Source organism: Sapajus apella, unplaced genomic scaffold, assembly GCF_009761245.1.
Source record: "Sapajus apella isolate SASKATOON/1434 unplaced genomic scaffold, GSC_monkey_1.0 scaffold57, whole genome shotgun sequence".
In the NCBI taxonomy this organism is placed as follows: domain Eukaryota; kingdom Metazoa; phylum Chordata; class Mammalia; order Primates; family Cebidae; genus Sapajus; species Sapajus apella.
Genome location: NW_022436997.1, coordinates 491,565 through 508,831, shown reverse-complemented (window position 1 = coordinate 508,831; position 17,267 = coordinate 491,565). Strand labels below are relative to the sequence as shown.

Sequence of the window (17,267 nt, the reverse complement as noted above, 5' to 3'; positions counted from 1 at the left end):
CCGTACTTGTCCTGGGTGTTTATTTCTGTGCGTACCCAGGGCGTGTCGGAGGAAGCCTCGCACAGGCCTCTGTCTTTGTCCGGGATAGGTGGCACTATCCGTTATCTGTCTAGCTCTCACCAACTTGCCTTGTCCCATCTCCTTTTTATCTCATTTTTTTCTTGTCTCTTATCTCTCAAAGAATGTGTTCTATGATTGTGGACCAATCATGTAATTGACCTATTTCCTAAACTTTAGGTATAAATCGTAAAGGGAATTTTTTTTTTTTTTTTTTTTTTTTTTTTTTTTTTTTTTTAAGGCAGGGTATCACTCCAGCCTGGGCTGCAGTGCAGTGGCATGATCACGGCTCACTGCAGCCCCAATCTCCTGGGCCCAAGCCATCCTTTCACCTCAGCCTTCCAAGTAGCTGGGACCACAGGTGGGTGCCACCATGCCCGGCTAATTTTTAAAAAATTTTTGTAGAGACAGGGTTTTGCTATGTTGCTTAGGCTGGTCTCGAACTCCTGAGCTCAAGTGATCCTCCCAGCTCAATCCCCCTAAAGTGCTGGGATTACAGGTGTGAGTCACCATGCCTGACCGAAAGTTTCCATTTTTGATCAATCTTCGAACGTGTGTTTGAACTGGAGGGCTACTCAGATTCTCTGTAAAAGAGAAGAAACTTGATTTTCAACAGGTGGTTGGTTTTCTACTCCCTTATAGAAGCCCACACTCTTTGCATTTTCTAGAATCTACCTTCCAAAAAGTGTGAGGTCAGTGAATGAAAAACTGCAAACAGAACCCATATTAATGGACTTTGAAAAAAAAGTAATACATATTTTTTTAGGGCAGTTTTAGATTTACAGAAAAATGAGCATAAAATACAGAAATTTCCATCTACTCTCTCATCTCCACACCAGTTCATCCTACTATTAACATCTTGCATTGACGTGATGCATTTGCTACAATTGATGGGCCAATATTGATGCATTAAGTAAAGCCCATAGTTTACATTGGGTTAATGAATGTTTAAATTCTCAGTTTTTGTTCATGTGAGATGAGCCCAAGTCTGTAGTTTTCCATCCCTTTCTCTCTATGTCTCTTTTGATCCCTGAACCAGGGCTTCTTAGTCCTGGCCCCACCCCGGCCAGTCCTGTGAATGTGGCATAACACTTCTCCCTCCTGGCTTTGCCAGTGCGAATGGTAGACTAAAAGCCTTCCAGCTCTGCAATGCCACAAATCTCTATTTCAAGGGCCTACCTGCCTCTATTATCTGTTTGTCTGTTTAATCTGTTAACATTTACAATGGAATTGATCCTGGGAGGAAAGGTCTGGGCTGCTTTTGGGGTGAAGGGAGAGAGACTCAAGGAGAGCAGTTCCCTTTCCTTGGATTTTGTGTCCACTCGACACAGGAAAATATATTCAGGCTTCCTAGTCTCTGCCCCCCACCTTCCCATTGCAGCACCCAGGAGAAAGAGGTTCTCAGAAAACATCCAGGTATGTGCCCCATGACTTCCTGTCACCATAACGACCCTCCAGGTTAAGGAGGAGTGAAATCTGTCCTCATCTCACTCCCAGACACTCTCGGGTGTCTCCCAGCCAGGACTTTTCTCCCTACAGCTCCCGCCATCCTCCCTGCCACCTGCAACCTCACAACTGGGTCCTTGCTCTCTCTCTTCCCCAGTGACTCCAGGCCACGGGGAGCCCCTCCCGCTCCTGGGAAATGGGAAACAAGATCCTTCTCTTGCAGGCATTGTCCTGTCCCCACTCCCTTTGGCCCTCAGTTATGTGTCCTATTCAGCAGCCTTCAACCTGGCGAATAACATGTGTCTACCCACACTTACCCGCCACTGAGCGGCCTGGCATCTCCACCCTGGTCCTCCAGCCAGTCAGAGCAGATTCTCTTTGGTCTGTTTTATATATGGAGCATATTGTTTGATGAAAAGCCCACTCTTGAGCTTCCTGTGCTAGCTGCTTGCTGTGTGACTTTGGGCAAATGACTTAAACTCTCTGTGCTTTGGTTCCTTCATCTATAAAATGGGGATAATAATGGTATCTGCCTCATAGGCTTTTATGAGGATTTTATGAGCAGAATATGTGTAAGCACTTAACATGTGTCTTGAATACAGTAAGCATTATATAAGTATTAGCTATTATGAGGATGACGGTATTTATTTTTTTAAACCTTGCCTTCTGTTGGCTTTCTTTTTGATCCTCTTGGTTCTCCTCCCTCTCCTTTTCCTAGATAGTTTTCCAGACCTTATCAATGTCTACTCTTCTCCTCTGGCCACTTCCTGCCATGGTCAGCCACCAGCAGTCCCTGTCCAGCAGGCAGGATGGTGACTGAGGCCTCAGCACCAAGACTTCTCAAATCACTGCATGATAAAACAATTTTTTTTCTGCATTCAGCTGGAAACTCTAGAAGAAAAGGCACATTGAGGCCACTAGGCTGGAAGTACAGATCCATCTTCCCTCCAGTTTATAAGTAAGCTCCCCCACACTACCATTCGGGTGCCCCTCCCAAGACTACCCCTTCTATCTTCTAAATTTAGGACTAAAATGTTCTCACCTCCTCTCCTCCTTTTGACCAAGGCTGAGATGGCCCCATGTGTTCCTTGAAGCTCCCTTATCTTACCCTTGCTCAGGGCATTTTGGGGGTGTCTATGGGTGGTTGATGCCTGGTGCCAGGCTCTGAAAAGGGGCGAGTAATGGGAGTGCCTGTTCAGGATGGACACACCAGGGGTCCTCAGGAAGCAGGGCACCCATAGTCTTGTCTGAACTCATTCATTTATACCCCACAAATCAGTATCCAGAAAAAATATCTCTGGACTGAGCTGAGTTTGCTTGTACCAAAATTTTGGATGAAAAATGTTGTCTAGCCAAAGAACCGAGAAAACAACATTAGAAGGCTTTTGTTTAACCTACTTAAAAGTGAGAGTGTTTTTTAGACTTCGTGCAACAGTTTGTATGTAAATAGCTTGTGCTAATTGCAAATGAGTCTTATCTCTTCTTTAAAGTAGACCCTGAGGGATTTTTATTTGGAAATACTTTGTTAGCAGTTACTCCAAAGCAATATAATTACTGTTCTTTCCAAACATTCTTTAATACAGACTTGAGTCTAAATCAGGGGAGGAAAGAAGGAGCTGATATAAAACCCTGTCACTCACAAAGCCATCCTTATAAGGAAGAACTTTCGAGCCACAAGAGCCGTCAATACCCAAGGAGGTTTGGGGAGGGAATGAGCTGCCCTAGAAAGAAAGGGAGGTGCTGAGGGGGAAGGGAGCCTCCCCTTCCTTTGTTTTCTTCACCTTGAGGCCTAAGGAGGGGTTTGGCCAGAGGAGAGGTGTCATTTCAGCACAAACTGCCCATCCTGGACCACAGGGCTATGTTAGCAGAAGGGGTATTGGGGTGAGATAGGTTGAGGGAGGCCCCTCCTTAGAAAAGGAGCTGTCCACTCTCACCATGATGGCTGCATCTGAGTCTCAGCCTCAGGCTTAGGACTGTTAGGATACAGGGCTGGGGGGCAGCTGTAGGTAGAATAGCTTTCTGCTGGGGCCGGGACAGGAGGCATTCGCTCTCAGACGCCAGCCCTGCACTTGCATGAGCTTGAGATTGGTGCCTCCTCGCGTTTTGCAGCTTGGGCCTCTGCTTGCCTCACCGTGGTCCTGGCCCTGGCCCTGCTTTCTGCCCTGCCATGAGTATGAAGCCTTATTGAAATGCAAAACCTGTCTGGATATAGTGTAATCTCAACACTCATGCCTGTAACCCCAGGACTTTGGGATGCTGAGGCTGGAGGAACACTTGAGGCTAGGAGTTTGAGACCAACCTGGGCCACACAGTGAAACCCCTGACTCTACATAATTAAAAAAAAATCAGCCGGGCATAGTGGTGTACACTTGTAGTTTTAGCTACTTGGGAGACTGAGGTAGAAGGATGGCTTGAGCCCAGGAGTTTGAGGTTGCAGTGAGCTATGATGGTGCCACTGCATTCTAGCCTGGGCGACAGAGGAGACCTTGTTAAAAGAAAAAAAAAAAAAGCAAAACTCAGTTCACGGTAGGGTGGGGTAACAGTCAGAGGGAGTCCACCGCCTGGAGGCTTCTCATAGGCACCCATCATTCCTTCCTCACAGTAGACAGCAGGGATGAGGGCAGCAGCCAGGTCTGGGCACAGCAATCATGTGAGAGAATGCAGCAGGAGGGCCACCTTTCTGGACCCTTCTCCTCAGCCTCTTGTAAGGAGTTCTCCCCTCTCCTTCATCTGCAGTCTTAGCATGGCCTGGGAGGCAGAGGGCCCAGTGGAATGCATCAAGCAATAGAGCTTGCCCCAGCATCCCCTAGGGAAAATTAGTGCCCAGCCCAAAGAAGCCATCTCATCCTATGAAAGTATGGAGCTGGGACCTGGCTGATGAATTTGGCAAGACTCCCGGCCCCCTCCCTCTCCCCTCTCCCCAAACACACACCTGCTCCCACTCCCTCTCCTGCTGCCCCAAGACCTGCTCCGAAGGGGTCCCATCTGAGCACCCAGGATGTGGAGGTCCCCATCAGATGGCCAGGATCAAGCCCAGCCTTGCCCTTTGTGACCCTCAGTGAGTCAGAGGCCCTCTCTGGTTCTGCGTCCTTGCTCCTATAACGCAGAAAGGCTTCATTGGCGAGGAACCTCATCCCACCCTTTTTATACGCCCCCCAGCATATCTCCATAAACAGCATGGCTGCCTCTGGCTTCAGGAGGTTCCCCTTGGGTGAAGTGTAGTCTCTGCTTTCTCGCTGCTATCTGAAACTCATTACACTCTAATTCCATTGAATAAACCAGTAGCAACTGTTTGTTAAAAGTGGAAGATGTGTCAGAGATGTGTTTTTATGTACATGTTTTCTAATTTGTGGCTGTAAGGGTTTGAGGTAGCTTATGACAATGCATAGTGTTCTTATATACACATTTATTGTTATTTATTTATCTAAAGCCAGGACGTAGGAACTAAAAGTGGAGACGGCTCCATTTAATTTCAAAGATTAAACTCGTTTGTTCTGGAAGCTCTTCTTAAGGAACCACAAAAGAATCAGAAACACTTAAATCCAGTGGGCCTAGGAGATGAGAGATGTCAACAAAATGTTGCAAGATGAAAGAGGATGGATGAGATGAAACCGATTAGCAGAGAGAAGACAACTGACACCTCTTAGCCTCCGGCTGGAAGTCAACGTGAAGGAAGCATCTTCAGAACTGGAAGCACCAAAAATCTCTAAAGGGTGGGGTATAATGAAGGCACTGATCCAATAATCATGGATTGAAAGCTTAAGGAGCAGTTAGAGCCTGGGATTCCTTTCCCACCCCCAGCAAGGCACCTGCTCACCTACTCCCATACCCCATACTACCAAAGACATTTACCGCCTGGAGAACTGGATCTGAGGCCCTGGGCCTGGGGACAGTAGGCTCAGAGGACGATGGCAGTGTGGGGCCGCATAGCTGGCAGTGGACACGGAAGCCCTCACTCTGCGCTCGTAGGCCACAGCACAATCCCCGTTCCACGCCTGCTTCCCAGATGTGGGAAACTTGTCTGGACTCCACAGAGACATTTCTGTACAGGTCTTCATCTGGGGCAGGAGGCACTGGCCAGCTGGAGTGACTGAGAGCTTCGGTGCCTCTCCTAGGAGGCCTGCAAAGCCATTTTCCCTGGTGACCTTTGGCATGGACTGAGGATATGGCTTTGGGGATGGAGGGTGGGGCAATTCTGCAGGAAGCGTCAAAGCACTCAGCTCTCTGGAGGCAGAGTCCTATCTGTGTATGACCTAGAACTGGAGGAATCCCTTCAAGCTCTCCTCCATGTATACTGGTAGCCTCATTTGGGATCAAAACCCAGCAGCCCAGGGTCAGCAACAATGTTCTTTTGCCTGAGCTCTCAGTACAGGCACTCAGTTGTGAGTAAGGGTATTTGCACGACTTGGAAACATTAAGGCACACACAAAGGGTTTTTTCAGAAGAAATAGGAAGAAGGATGAATTCAGTCTTGCCAGTTACTAGTCCTCTCCCTGGACTGGGGAGCCTCCTGGGGAACCTTCTGCCATGTTCAGGCTGCAAGGTCAAGAGCACAAAGCTTTGGGAGGGCTGGAGGCATCAGGAAAGACAAGGTTAAGGTATGAGGGGAGGGGGAGTAGGGCCCTGGCTGGAATACCAGGGAAGAGGAAGCAGGGGATGCTGGAGTCAGTGTTTTGCCTTTATCTTCTAGCCCCGGGGCAGCCCTGTTTCATCAGCTGCTTCTGAGGCTGAAGTTTTCTTGGCAATAGCCTGGCAGCCTCTCCCTCTAGAGTGTTGAGCTGTTTCCAAAAGGCAGCAGGATCTCTCGGAGAGGAGAAAGTCTCAAGTTTCAGATTCTTGTCCTTGTTGGAGTCACAGTGAAACAGAACAAGAAAAAAAATGGGAGTGCGTCTAGTCATTAGAGTCACAAACCTAATAAGTGGTAGGGCTGAAACTGATAACGACCGTTAACACTTCCTAAGCCCTTACTGGGTGCCAGACACCATGCTAAGCCAGTTACATGAACTGCCTCACTCATCCTTACAATAATTCCATGACATTAGGATCATCTCTATTTTTCAGGGGAAAGGGAGGCAGAGGGTAGTTCTGTAATTTGCCCAAAGTGAACTGCTAGGAAGCGAGGGTGGGATTTGAACCCAGACTCCAGAACACTCAACTCTTACCCCAGGCTGCTCCCCGAGGACCCAGGACACTGAATCATAGTTCTTGGCCTTTGGCTTTACTCCAGGGATGTTTAGGGATACACAGAGGAAGTAGAGGGCTCAGAGAGAGTCCCTGCTCCAGACTACGTCACCAAAGATGCTCTATCTCTCCCCTGAACACCAGACTCCAAGTGGGAACTACCTACCCATGGCTCTACCTAGATGTCCAAGAGACAGCTTACTACGAACTCCCACTTTCCCCTCACCATGTAAAATAAAACAAAACAGTCAAGCAAGACAAAATCTTCTGTTCTTCCCATAGTCTTCTCCCTCCCTAAAAATGGCAACCCCATTCTTTCAGGTGCACAGGGATAACATTTTTTTTGGTCAACATTGACTCTTTTCTTGGTCTTACATCTTGCAGTCAATCCATCAACATAGCCTGTGGCTCTGCCTTCCAAACAGACCCAGAATCTGACCACTCCGAACTACAGGCAGACCTCCATATCCATGGGGAATTGGTTCCAGTACTGCTGCGGATATCAAAATCCACAGATGCTCAAGTCCCTTAGTTAGCTCTCAATCACAGGCTTCACCTCTATGGATATTGAGGATTGCTGCACTTTCACTGCTACCAACCTGGTCCGGGCCACTCTCATCTCATGCTAGGACTATTGCAGTAGCCTCCCAGCAGGTTTCCTGCTTCTGCCCTATAATCTATCCTCAGTATAGCAACCCCAGTGATCTAGTTAAAACATAAATTAGGCGGGGCGCGGTGGCTCACACCTGTAATCCCAGCACTTTGGGAGGCCGAGGCGGGTGGATCACGAGGTCAAGAGATCGAGACCATCGTGGCCAACATAGTGAAACCCTGTCTCTACTAAAAATACAAAAATTAGCTGGGTGTGGTGGTGCGTGCCTGTAGTCCCAACTACTCGGGAGGCTGAGGCAGGAGAATTGCTTGAACCTGGGAGGCAGATGTTGCAGTGAGCCGAGATCGCGCCACTGAACTCCAGCCTGCTGCCTGGCGACAGAGCAAGACTCTGTCTCAAACAAACAAACAAACAAACAAAAACAAAACAAAACAACCATAAGTTAGATGATGTAATTCTCTGCTCATCCAGTAGCTACCCATCTCTTTCAGAGCACATGCCAGGAACCTTCAAGTGCCTTCAGGGTCCCATAGGACTCATCACTACTCTGATGCTTTCTCCTACTGGCTTGCTTGAGCTCATGCTGCTCCTGCTACAGTGGCCGCCCTGAAGTTTCAACAACATTCCAGATTTATCTTGCTATTCCCTTTTCTTGGAGTGCTTTCCCCTCAGATGTCTACATGGCATCATCTCCTCTGCATTAAGGATTTATTTAACCAATGTCAAGTTTCCACCACCCTATTTAAAGTTGCAAACACCCACCATGTCTCTCTTCCCTACTTTATTTTTCTTCATTATGTGTTTCCATATGACATATCATAAAATTTATGTTTGTTTACATCTGTTTCCCCCAGTTAGAATGTAAGCTCCACAGAACCCAGGATTTTCATCACTTTTGCTTGACACTGTTTCCCCAGCATTGACATATGAACAAAAGAGCAGGGGTAACTTCTACTGAGTTGCTGTAGGCTGGTCCAAGACTCCTGGTGTTGTCCTCCCACAGCCACAACGACATATGGAAGATCCCTGAGGCAAAGGGTTCCATGAATCCCCTCAACAATCTTCTCTTCCACCCACCCCAGGGGTGAGCCCAGGACCACTATCACTCAATACACAATGTGCATGCCCCAAGGAGGGTTTGAAATCTGAAGTTCCCAGCCTTGGAAATTCCATTAAAAGCAGAGCTGGGCTGCTAGAAGTTTAGGCAATAGGTCTATGGAGAAATGACTCAGACTGGCTAAGGGGCTCTTGGGCAATAGTTGAGGGATCAAGAAGAGTATTCTGATCACAGATGATGAGGTTGGGCTTCCTCAAGTCCTTGAGCTGGGATGAATCTCATCACAGAAAGTATTCCAAGCCATGAAATCGACTCATCTACCTACACACATCCATCCACCCACCAACTCTTCATCTATCCATCCACCTATCCACTCCTCCATCTGCCCTCTCACCCATTTATTCACTTATCCCTTCATCCTTCCAGCCAATCAGTCAGCCAGTAAGCCAGTCAGCCACTCAGCCACCCATTTACCCATCCATCCCCTTATTCACCCACTCACACACCCATTTACCCATCCATCCACCCACCCATCCACCCATCTATTTACCCATCCACCCATTTATCCATCCACCCAGCCACCCATCCATCTATCCATCCACCCATCCACCCAACGACTCATTTTTCCATCCATCCATCCATCCATCCATCCATCCATCCATCCATCCACCCATCCACCCATCCACCCACCTATACCAACCATTCATCCATCTATCCATCTATTCACCACACATGCATTTAGTACCCATGCTGTGCCCTGGGCCCTGTGCTAAGCGCTGGGGCTACAGAGATAAACTACACCTAGCTTTTCTCATTAAGGACTCACTATCCTGTTGGGAAGACACATGAGGAGACATACAATTCCAACATACCCCTCATAGATGTGGGTGGGCTTCTAGCTCTGTCTTGGGGGAGGGGCAATGGAAATGTTTCCTGGAGTGATTGGAGGCCTGGAGTTGAGATGTAAAGAATGTGATGTTCAGGGAAGGAGACTCCAGAAGGCTGACTAGAGGGGCCCAGAACTCATCTCCTCCACCAAATATGACCAAAACAGCGAGTAGATAACCACACATCAAATAGAGCTTCCACGAGAGAACACTAGAATTCAGCAGGGAAGTGACAGGGAACTTCCAAAACATGGAAGAAGAGGGCAGGGATTGGCTCAGAGCCAGGAGGGGAAGAGGTAAGCAAGAGATCCCCAGTAGTCCACATTACACTGCAGGCTCCTGCAGTCCTCACCATGGGAGAGCCCCTCAGCACTCATGGGCCCTGAGACAAGTATGGAGAGCTGCCTGGAGTTCGTGTGACAGCACTGCTCCAGAGATCGAGTTAATGCTGGGTCCACACACCCTCTGAGACCAAAGCAGCTGCAGCACAGCACAATCTTAAGAACCCAGCCACCACCAGACTGCATCCTGCCCTGGGCCCAACAATCTCCACATCCCTGGAGACCCACTCACAACCCACACATCTGCCCAGAGGGCTGCAGCATCGTGACAATGGCTGGACCCAGGAGTGTGACTGGGTCCCCAGCACTCTAGCTCACGTAGTATCCTATACCTTGGGGAATGGGCGATGCAGCATGCCAAGGAGACTCCCCTAGGGACAAAGGGACCTGAAGTGTGTGCTCCTCAGAGCCTGAGGGCTGCCTGCCCTGGACTGCTGCCACTGCCCTTCAGCAGCAGGACCACAGGTCATGATCTCACTCAGAAGTGGGAGTTAAAGTTGCTCTAATGGAGGTAGAGAGTAGAATGACAGTTACCAGAATCTGGGAATGGAGTTGGGAGGAATAAAGAGAGGGTGGGTATATATATATAATAAAAAATATATATATATATATATATTTTATATATAATAAAAATTAGCTGGGTATGCCACCACACGCGGCTAATTTTTGTATTTTTAGTTGTTTGGGAGGCTGAGGCACAAGAATCTCTTGAACTCAGGAAGCGGAGGTTGCAGTAAGCTGAGATTGCTCCACTGCACTCCAGCCTGGGTGACAGAGTAAGACTCCATCTCAAAAAAACAAAATAAAACAAATAATAATAATAATAATAATTAGGTGAAGCACAGTGCCTGGCAGCATGGAGGGGTGGATGGGCGGCAAGGAGACTTCAGGCAGAGGTCAGCTCAGGCAGAGGACAGCAGGGAGGACAGTGTGTGTGGCATTGCTGAGGGGGCACCCTGCTAGGCATAGAGCTGTGGGTGATTTGCTCAGATGGAGACAGCCCAGGTCCAGGGACTTGGAGAACCAGGAAGGGGGTGCGGGGTGGGGAGGCCTGTGGGTAAGAAAGTGCCCCAGAATGGACTAAAGGTATTAATGAATTTTAATGGAGCTCTCAAAGCAATAGTTTCCTCAGATTCCAACAAGTCCTTGGAGGAAAGCCAAGCAGGTCGGGCAGGGAAAGAATGGCAGGAAAGCTGGCTAAGGTCCTGGGGTGTGTTGCTGAGCCAGGCTGGCACTACCCCATCAATGGTAAGCCAACATTAACAGGACACACCAGCCACAGGATGGTAACAGGCTCTTCTTGTGCCAGCGGTGGCTGAGTCACCCACCGATGCCACACTCCGTGGTGAGGCTCCTGTGGAGCTCTTGACAGAAGGACAGGGCAGAGAACCAGTTTGGACTCTGGGCCGCACATCCCCCTCCAGGTTCTGACAGAGAATGGGGAGGCTGGGAGGAGGCAGTGGATGCGAGGGCAGGTCATCCTGAGAGGGCTGCTGTGGGGCTGAGCATGCGGCCTGCCTCCTGGCTGCCCTTGAATCCAAGGCAAGCGACTGGGGCTTCAGCAGGGCTACGTGAGAGCGGGTATGTCCACACAGGGCAGACAAGCGGCCTGCCCCCTCTAGAGACATGACAGGGGTGAGAGATGGGCTGGCCCTGGTCACAGAGAGGTGAGTGGCCTGAACGGCCAGAGTGTGTCAGAGAGAAGGGTGCCTGAGGGCCCCTTGTGGAGTATCTCAGATCCTAAACAAGAGGACGGTGTGGAGGGTGAACCCACAGAAGCACTCGTGAAAGTCTAAACACCTGCCAGGTCTGGAAACAAAGACACCAGCCACAATAGCAGCCCTCAGACAGGAAGCTGCCCACTGCCTTCACCTCTCCTCCTCCTGCACAAGCCCAAAACCCTGGCTCACCAACAGGTGGGAGGAGGAGGGACAGGGCACGGCAGGGAAAGGGAGGGGAGGCTGACTCACACACACACATATGCAGGCACACACCACATCCATACTCATGTACACACACAGATTCACATGCATGTACAGCACACCCACATCCACACTCAAGCACACACACACACACACACACACACACACAGATTCACATGCATGTACACACCACACCAATACCCACACTCATGTACAGATTCACATGCATGCACATACCACACTGCACTCATGTGTACACACACATGCCACACCCACACTCATATACACACATGCACAGATTCACATGCATGCAAACACACTCATGCACACAATGCTCTCACACACATGCACCACACACACCCACATTCATGTACACACACATGCACATACAGAGATTCACATACAGGCACACACCATAATGGGTACACATATACATTCACACACCTACCATACCTGCACATCACACCATACACTCACTGCACACACACACATGCACACACACTCATGCCCCTCCCTCACTGTGAGGCCCACCTGTGATGGGACTGAGCTGGGAGACGGCAGGAGGCTTAATTTAAGTTTGATGTCTTAACCTTTATATTCGGGCTGGACATTTAAATTATAGAATGGAGATGGATTTCATGACTTAAAGTGTTTGTTGGACTTTTTGTTACCTACTGGAGTCCACAGCAGTTGTGAGGCTTGTCTAAATTTTCATCTAGGAACAGGGGAAAAACCAGTTCCACAGAAAGAGATGGAAACTAGCTGTTTAATGATTCCATCTTCCCCTCCCCATCCCCCTGAGTCCTGCGTGTTCAGCATGGTGGATATACTATCTGGTGTAGGCACTGAATTAAAACGACATACACATGAACTCATTTAGTCCTCATCATAATCTACAAGGCGGGCATTATTATCATTCTCCCTGTCTTACAGGTAAGGAAACTGAGGCCCAGAGAGACAAAATAGTGCACCCAAGTTCTCACAGTTGCGAAGAGGCAGAACTGGGATTTAAACCCAGGCAGGCTGCCCACAGAGCCCATGCATTTAACCTTTCTCCAAGAGATCTCTGAGAGGGGTCTGAATTTGCCTCAGGGTCCTGAAGCCTCACTGTGAGTTTAGACCTATCTGGTACAGAGGGTGCAGGGACCAAAAAGCGGCAGAAACACTGGTCCTGAGGTGCCCTCCTGTAGGGACATTTTCCAGCCTGAGCCACCTTGCTGCCATCCTTTTCTCTGCAGGAAAATCAGATGTTAGGTGCTGAGCTCTGTGAAGTCTTGCTGTGACTTTGTGACTGCCGATCAGGGAGTGTGTGTGCATGTGTGAATCTGTGTGGGTACTCAAATGTGCAGTTCTCCTGCTGCCTTTCCATCAAGGTCACATTCCCTTTGAGAGCAGAGACCAGGTCTTCACTTTGTTCCCAAGCCTCTCTCAGCAATCAGTCAAAACTCTACCCATGGAGAGCCACAGGTGATACTCACCAAATAACCTCAATGACCCTGCTTTCCCTCCTGGCCTTAGAGTGGCAGTGACCAGGCTATTGCAGGTGCCATCCCTATCATCTCTGTGCCTCATCCTGACTGTTAGCACAGGCTGGGATAACCAGCAGGCACCTGCCAATGAGTTCTCAGTAAAGTGAAGTAAAGAATTAGCTGCTTCTCACAGGCTCATAAATCCCCCCGATAAAACACTTCCTCCTGATGTTTTTCTCCATTTGCCACTGGATTTATCGAAACTGGGGAAAAGCATACACTTCTTAGCAAGCAGATGCTGAGATAAGTATAGGATGTGGTTGGTAATAATTTAATTAGCCCAGCTTTTTGGGGAAAAGTGTTAATTAGTTTTTGCTTAAAATACATCTCCATGGCCTCTCCTTCTCCACTTCTATCCTCTGGGGGAGGCCTCAATTTCTCATCCACACTCTGCAGCAAGTCCCAGCCTGGTCACTACTGTTATTACAGAAAAAGGAAATACAAAAAGTTATTTTTGGGCAGCCATGGATTATGACACATGCTAATGATGATCACCGTAGGTTCAAGAAACAGGGGTATGAAGGGGAGCAGGACCCCACGAAGTTCTCAGTGGCCTGCTGGCCCCCAGCGCCAACTCCAGAGGCTTTAGAGGGCTGCTGATCACCAAGGCAGAGGACGGAAATGTGTGATAGGAGGATCTCAGTGAGGGGGGCTCTAGCCCCTCAGACAGAAGGGAAGAGGTCTCTCCAGGTGAGCCCATCCCCCCGCTTCTTGTCCAGCCACCTGCCACAGTTGAAGATGGTGGCCACGCCAGTGCTGGTGTTGGTGACCTCCACCTTCTCCACCAGCCAGCCCGCGCAGTAGCCGCTGCCGTCATGCTCCAGGCGTACCTTGCGCAGCTCGCCTAGCTCCAGCGTCTCCAGGAAGAAGCGGTCTGTGCTGCCCCGCTCGAAGAGGTTGCGCATTTTCTGCTTCAGCTCCCTCTTGCCTGTGTCCCCGTTGGCCCCAAAGATGGTCACGAAGACGTTGGCATCAGTCCCTGCCCCTGGCTCATAGCCTGTTGTCACTATGACTTCGTACTTGACAGGCACCAGGCTCTGGATCTTGCTGGCAAAGCTCTCTGTAGTCTTGGTAACCTCAAATACCTTGAAGTACTTCCTCTTCCTCTTGAGGGGGATGAGGCAGTCGCAGTTAAAGAAGTACCTGGCAGAGAGGTGGGAGAGAGGAGGGGGAGGGGCTCAGCGGATCCCAGCCAAGGCTGCTCCCTTCCCAGATCCCCTTGCTTATCCATAAATGATCCCTTCCCAAGGTGATGAGATATTGCAGCTGAAAATGTTGGGTTAAACTTGAGTTTGGAGTGTCTCAGATCCCAAACAAGAGGACAGTGTGGAGGGTGAACCTGCACAAGCATTTGTGAAAGTCTAAACACCTGCCAGGTCTGAAACAAAGACACCAGCCACAATAGCAGCCTTCAGACAGAAAGCTGCCGCTGCCTTCACGTCTCCTTCTTCTGCAGGCGTCCGAAACCATGTGTGTACCTGCTTAAGTTAAAATTCACCATGGACAGGCATCTCCATTTTTTCTTCTACTTCTTTTTTGCCCCTCACACTCCATGTCCAATCCATAAGCAAATCCTGTTGACCCGACTTTTAAGATATATCCAGAACCAGCCCACCTGAAAACTATCCAGTATCTATCTGCCCTGCTGCTACTTGGGTCCAAGCCACCATCTCCTATCTGGAAATTATCAAGAGCCTCCTAAGTGGCCTTCCAGCTTTTTGCTACCTCTGGTCAATTCTCTATGCAGCAGCCATGTGATTATGCTGAGATGTAAGTCCAAGTAGGTCCTTCCCTGCTACGAAACTTCCAGTGGCTTCCCACACCAAGTAAAGGTCAAAGACTTTGCAGTGGTCTGCAAAACTCCTCATGAACTGATTCTCCTCTCCCTTGTATTTTCCTTTATTCATTTTTTTGTATTTTTAATTTTTATTTTCTTTAGAGACAGGGTATCAGTGCGCTGCCCAGGTCGGACGGTAGCGGTGTGATCACAGCTCACTATAACCTCGAACTCAAGTAATCCTCCTGCCTCAGCCTCCTCACTAGTTGGAACTACAGGCATGTACTATCATGCCCAGCTAATTTTTAAAATTTATTTTTGTAGAGATAGGGTCTCACCATACTTCCAGGGCTAATCTGAAACTTCTGACCTCAAGCGATCCTCATGCGCTGGCCTCCCAAAGCACTAGGATTACAGGTGCGAGTCACTGCACACAGCTGTTTTCCTCTCTCACCTGTCACCTCCTCTTTTCCAAGCTCACTCCAATCTGCAGATACCCTTGCTCCCTCAAAGGGATTGGTTAATGTTTGTTCCTGGTGTTGACACCTTTAGAGGAAGTTGCTAAATCCAGAGTGATAATTTTAGGCAAAACCAAGTAGAAATATGACTATTAAATATGTGCTACCAAATCCCTTACACTTGCCTGTGTTGAATTAAGAGTTTGTGTATATGTGCATGTGAGTGTGTGTGTGTGTGCATGGACTGCAGAGTACAAGGAGAAAGAGGAAGTCCTCTACTGAAGAAGCCGTCACAAGCAGAAGCAAATCTAGAGCCTAGAGAATGGTCTTGGACCAAGAAGTCCTCCCAAGCCTTCTTTTGCACATCCCTAATTTTAGCCTCTGGGTAATGATGGTGGGTTCAGGAATTATAAAGGAAAAAGCCAGACAGCATGGTGGGAAAATGCTGCACAGGATGTGAGAGGGCCTGGTCTGTGCCAGCCCAGCTACCTGCCACCTGTGTGACTATGGGCAAGTCACATCTCCTACCCAGATCTTGATTTTTCCATTGGCAAAGCTGGAGGTTTGGACTGAACAATTGCTATGGTTTCTTCCCACTCCAAACTGCTAGGATACTAACACCTTTGAAAACAAGCAGTCTTGGTACTGGCTAACGACTTCAGCAACGCAACACTGAAAAGGTGTGCCCAGTGGTGCAAAATCAAACCCTATTTTAGATGAACATTCTTAACAGAAAAAAATAATTAAAAAAACTACCTTTGGTTTTTGCCTGCTTACACAACTCCAGGACGTCGCATTCTTGAATCTCATTACCCCCTCAACAACCCTGGGCATCATCCTCCCATTTTGTAGAAGGAGGAACTGAGACTTGGAGAAGGAAAGTCACTGCTTAAGGTGACCCAGAGCCACAGCCTGCCTGGCCCTGAAGAATATGCCATTTAAAGACATTTGCAGGAAATCCTTATTCTGTTTTGAGATCCTTCTTCCCCCAATTTATCACTTGATAAATTTGGATTGTTGTTACATACTACAGTTTCTCAGAGGAGGATATACTTACATTGTTTTAGAAGTCTCTTAAAATGTATTTCTTTATGCATATGCCCACTAATATGCATAATTCTATATAAATATACAAATCATCTGATCATATGCATACTTTTCTAAATGTACTTTTTTTTGCTCCCTCTTTGCTTGGCTGTCTTTCTCCTTCCTCTCACTTCAGCATCCCTTCTCCTCAGATAACCCATGTAACGGTTGAGGGTGTAGCTGCCAAATTTCCCTCCATTTCACCCAACCCTGCGCAGACCCACATATACATAGACATATGGGGATGTCAGTGTTCCCTTTACAAAACGGCATCACATAAGACATGTTTTCCTGTGTCTCACTTTTCTCACTCAATAATACTTCCTGGGAATTGCTCCAAGTCATCTGGTATGTATTTAATTCCTTATTTTTGATGGCTGAAAAATATTCCCTGGTGTAGATATAAGGAAATGTTTTCTGATAGACATAATTATAGGATCACCAACATGCGGGCCCTATGGACTTACACAAAGCTCTGGCTTTGGAAGGATATGTAGCAGGCTGCTCCTGCTAGAAAAGGGGGAAGGTGTCCAGCCAGAGTAAAGGCGAAAGCAGAGAAAAATGAGCAGAGGGAAGTATACATATTCAAAACCATGTATAATATAAGCACACGTCTGTGAGCACTGTGTATTAGAAAAATGCCAGAGAGAATGGGGTCACCAAAATGCCCATCACAATGGCCACCTCTGATGAGCAGGGCTGTAGGGAATGTTTACTTTCTTTTGTATATGTTTCTGTATTATTTGAATTTTTATGGTTGTTTATTAGATATGCTACTGGGATAAAGTTCCCTTTGTATGACCTTCCTCCCAAATCCTGAGGCTACTAGTGATGAGTAAGAACTGCTCAGAAAGGTCAAAAGCACACTGCAAAAGAGGGCTCGGGATGGAAATAGCTGGGAGATGGAAATTTG

General features: G+C 48.1%; 1 protein-coding gene across 2 annotated transcripts in view; it reads right to left on the bottom strand.

Annotated features, from left to right (window-relative positions):
- Nucleotides 1-13,283: 13,283 nt before the first annotated feature.
- The window catches only part of LOXHD1 (lipoxygenase homology domains 1), a 185,238-nt gene continuing 181,254 nt past the window's right edge, over nucleotides 13,284-17,267 (bottom strand). For both annotated transcript variants that reach the window (XM_032245238.1, XM_032245237.1), the window contains one exon: nucleotides 13,284-14,176. In XM_032245238.1, coding sequence (XP_032101129.1) covers nucleotides 13,696-14,176 — 481 coding nt within the window. In that variant the 3' untranslated portion in view covers nucleotides 13,284-13,695. The remainder of the gene's footprint in view (nucleotides 14,177-17,267) is intronic.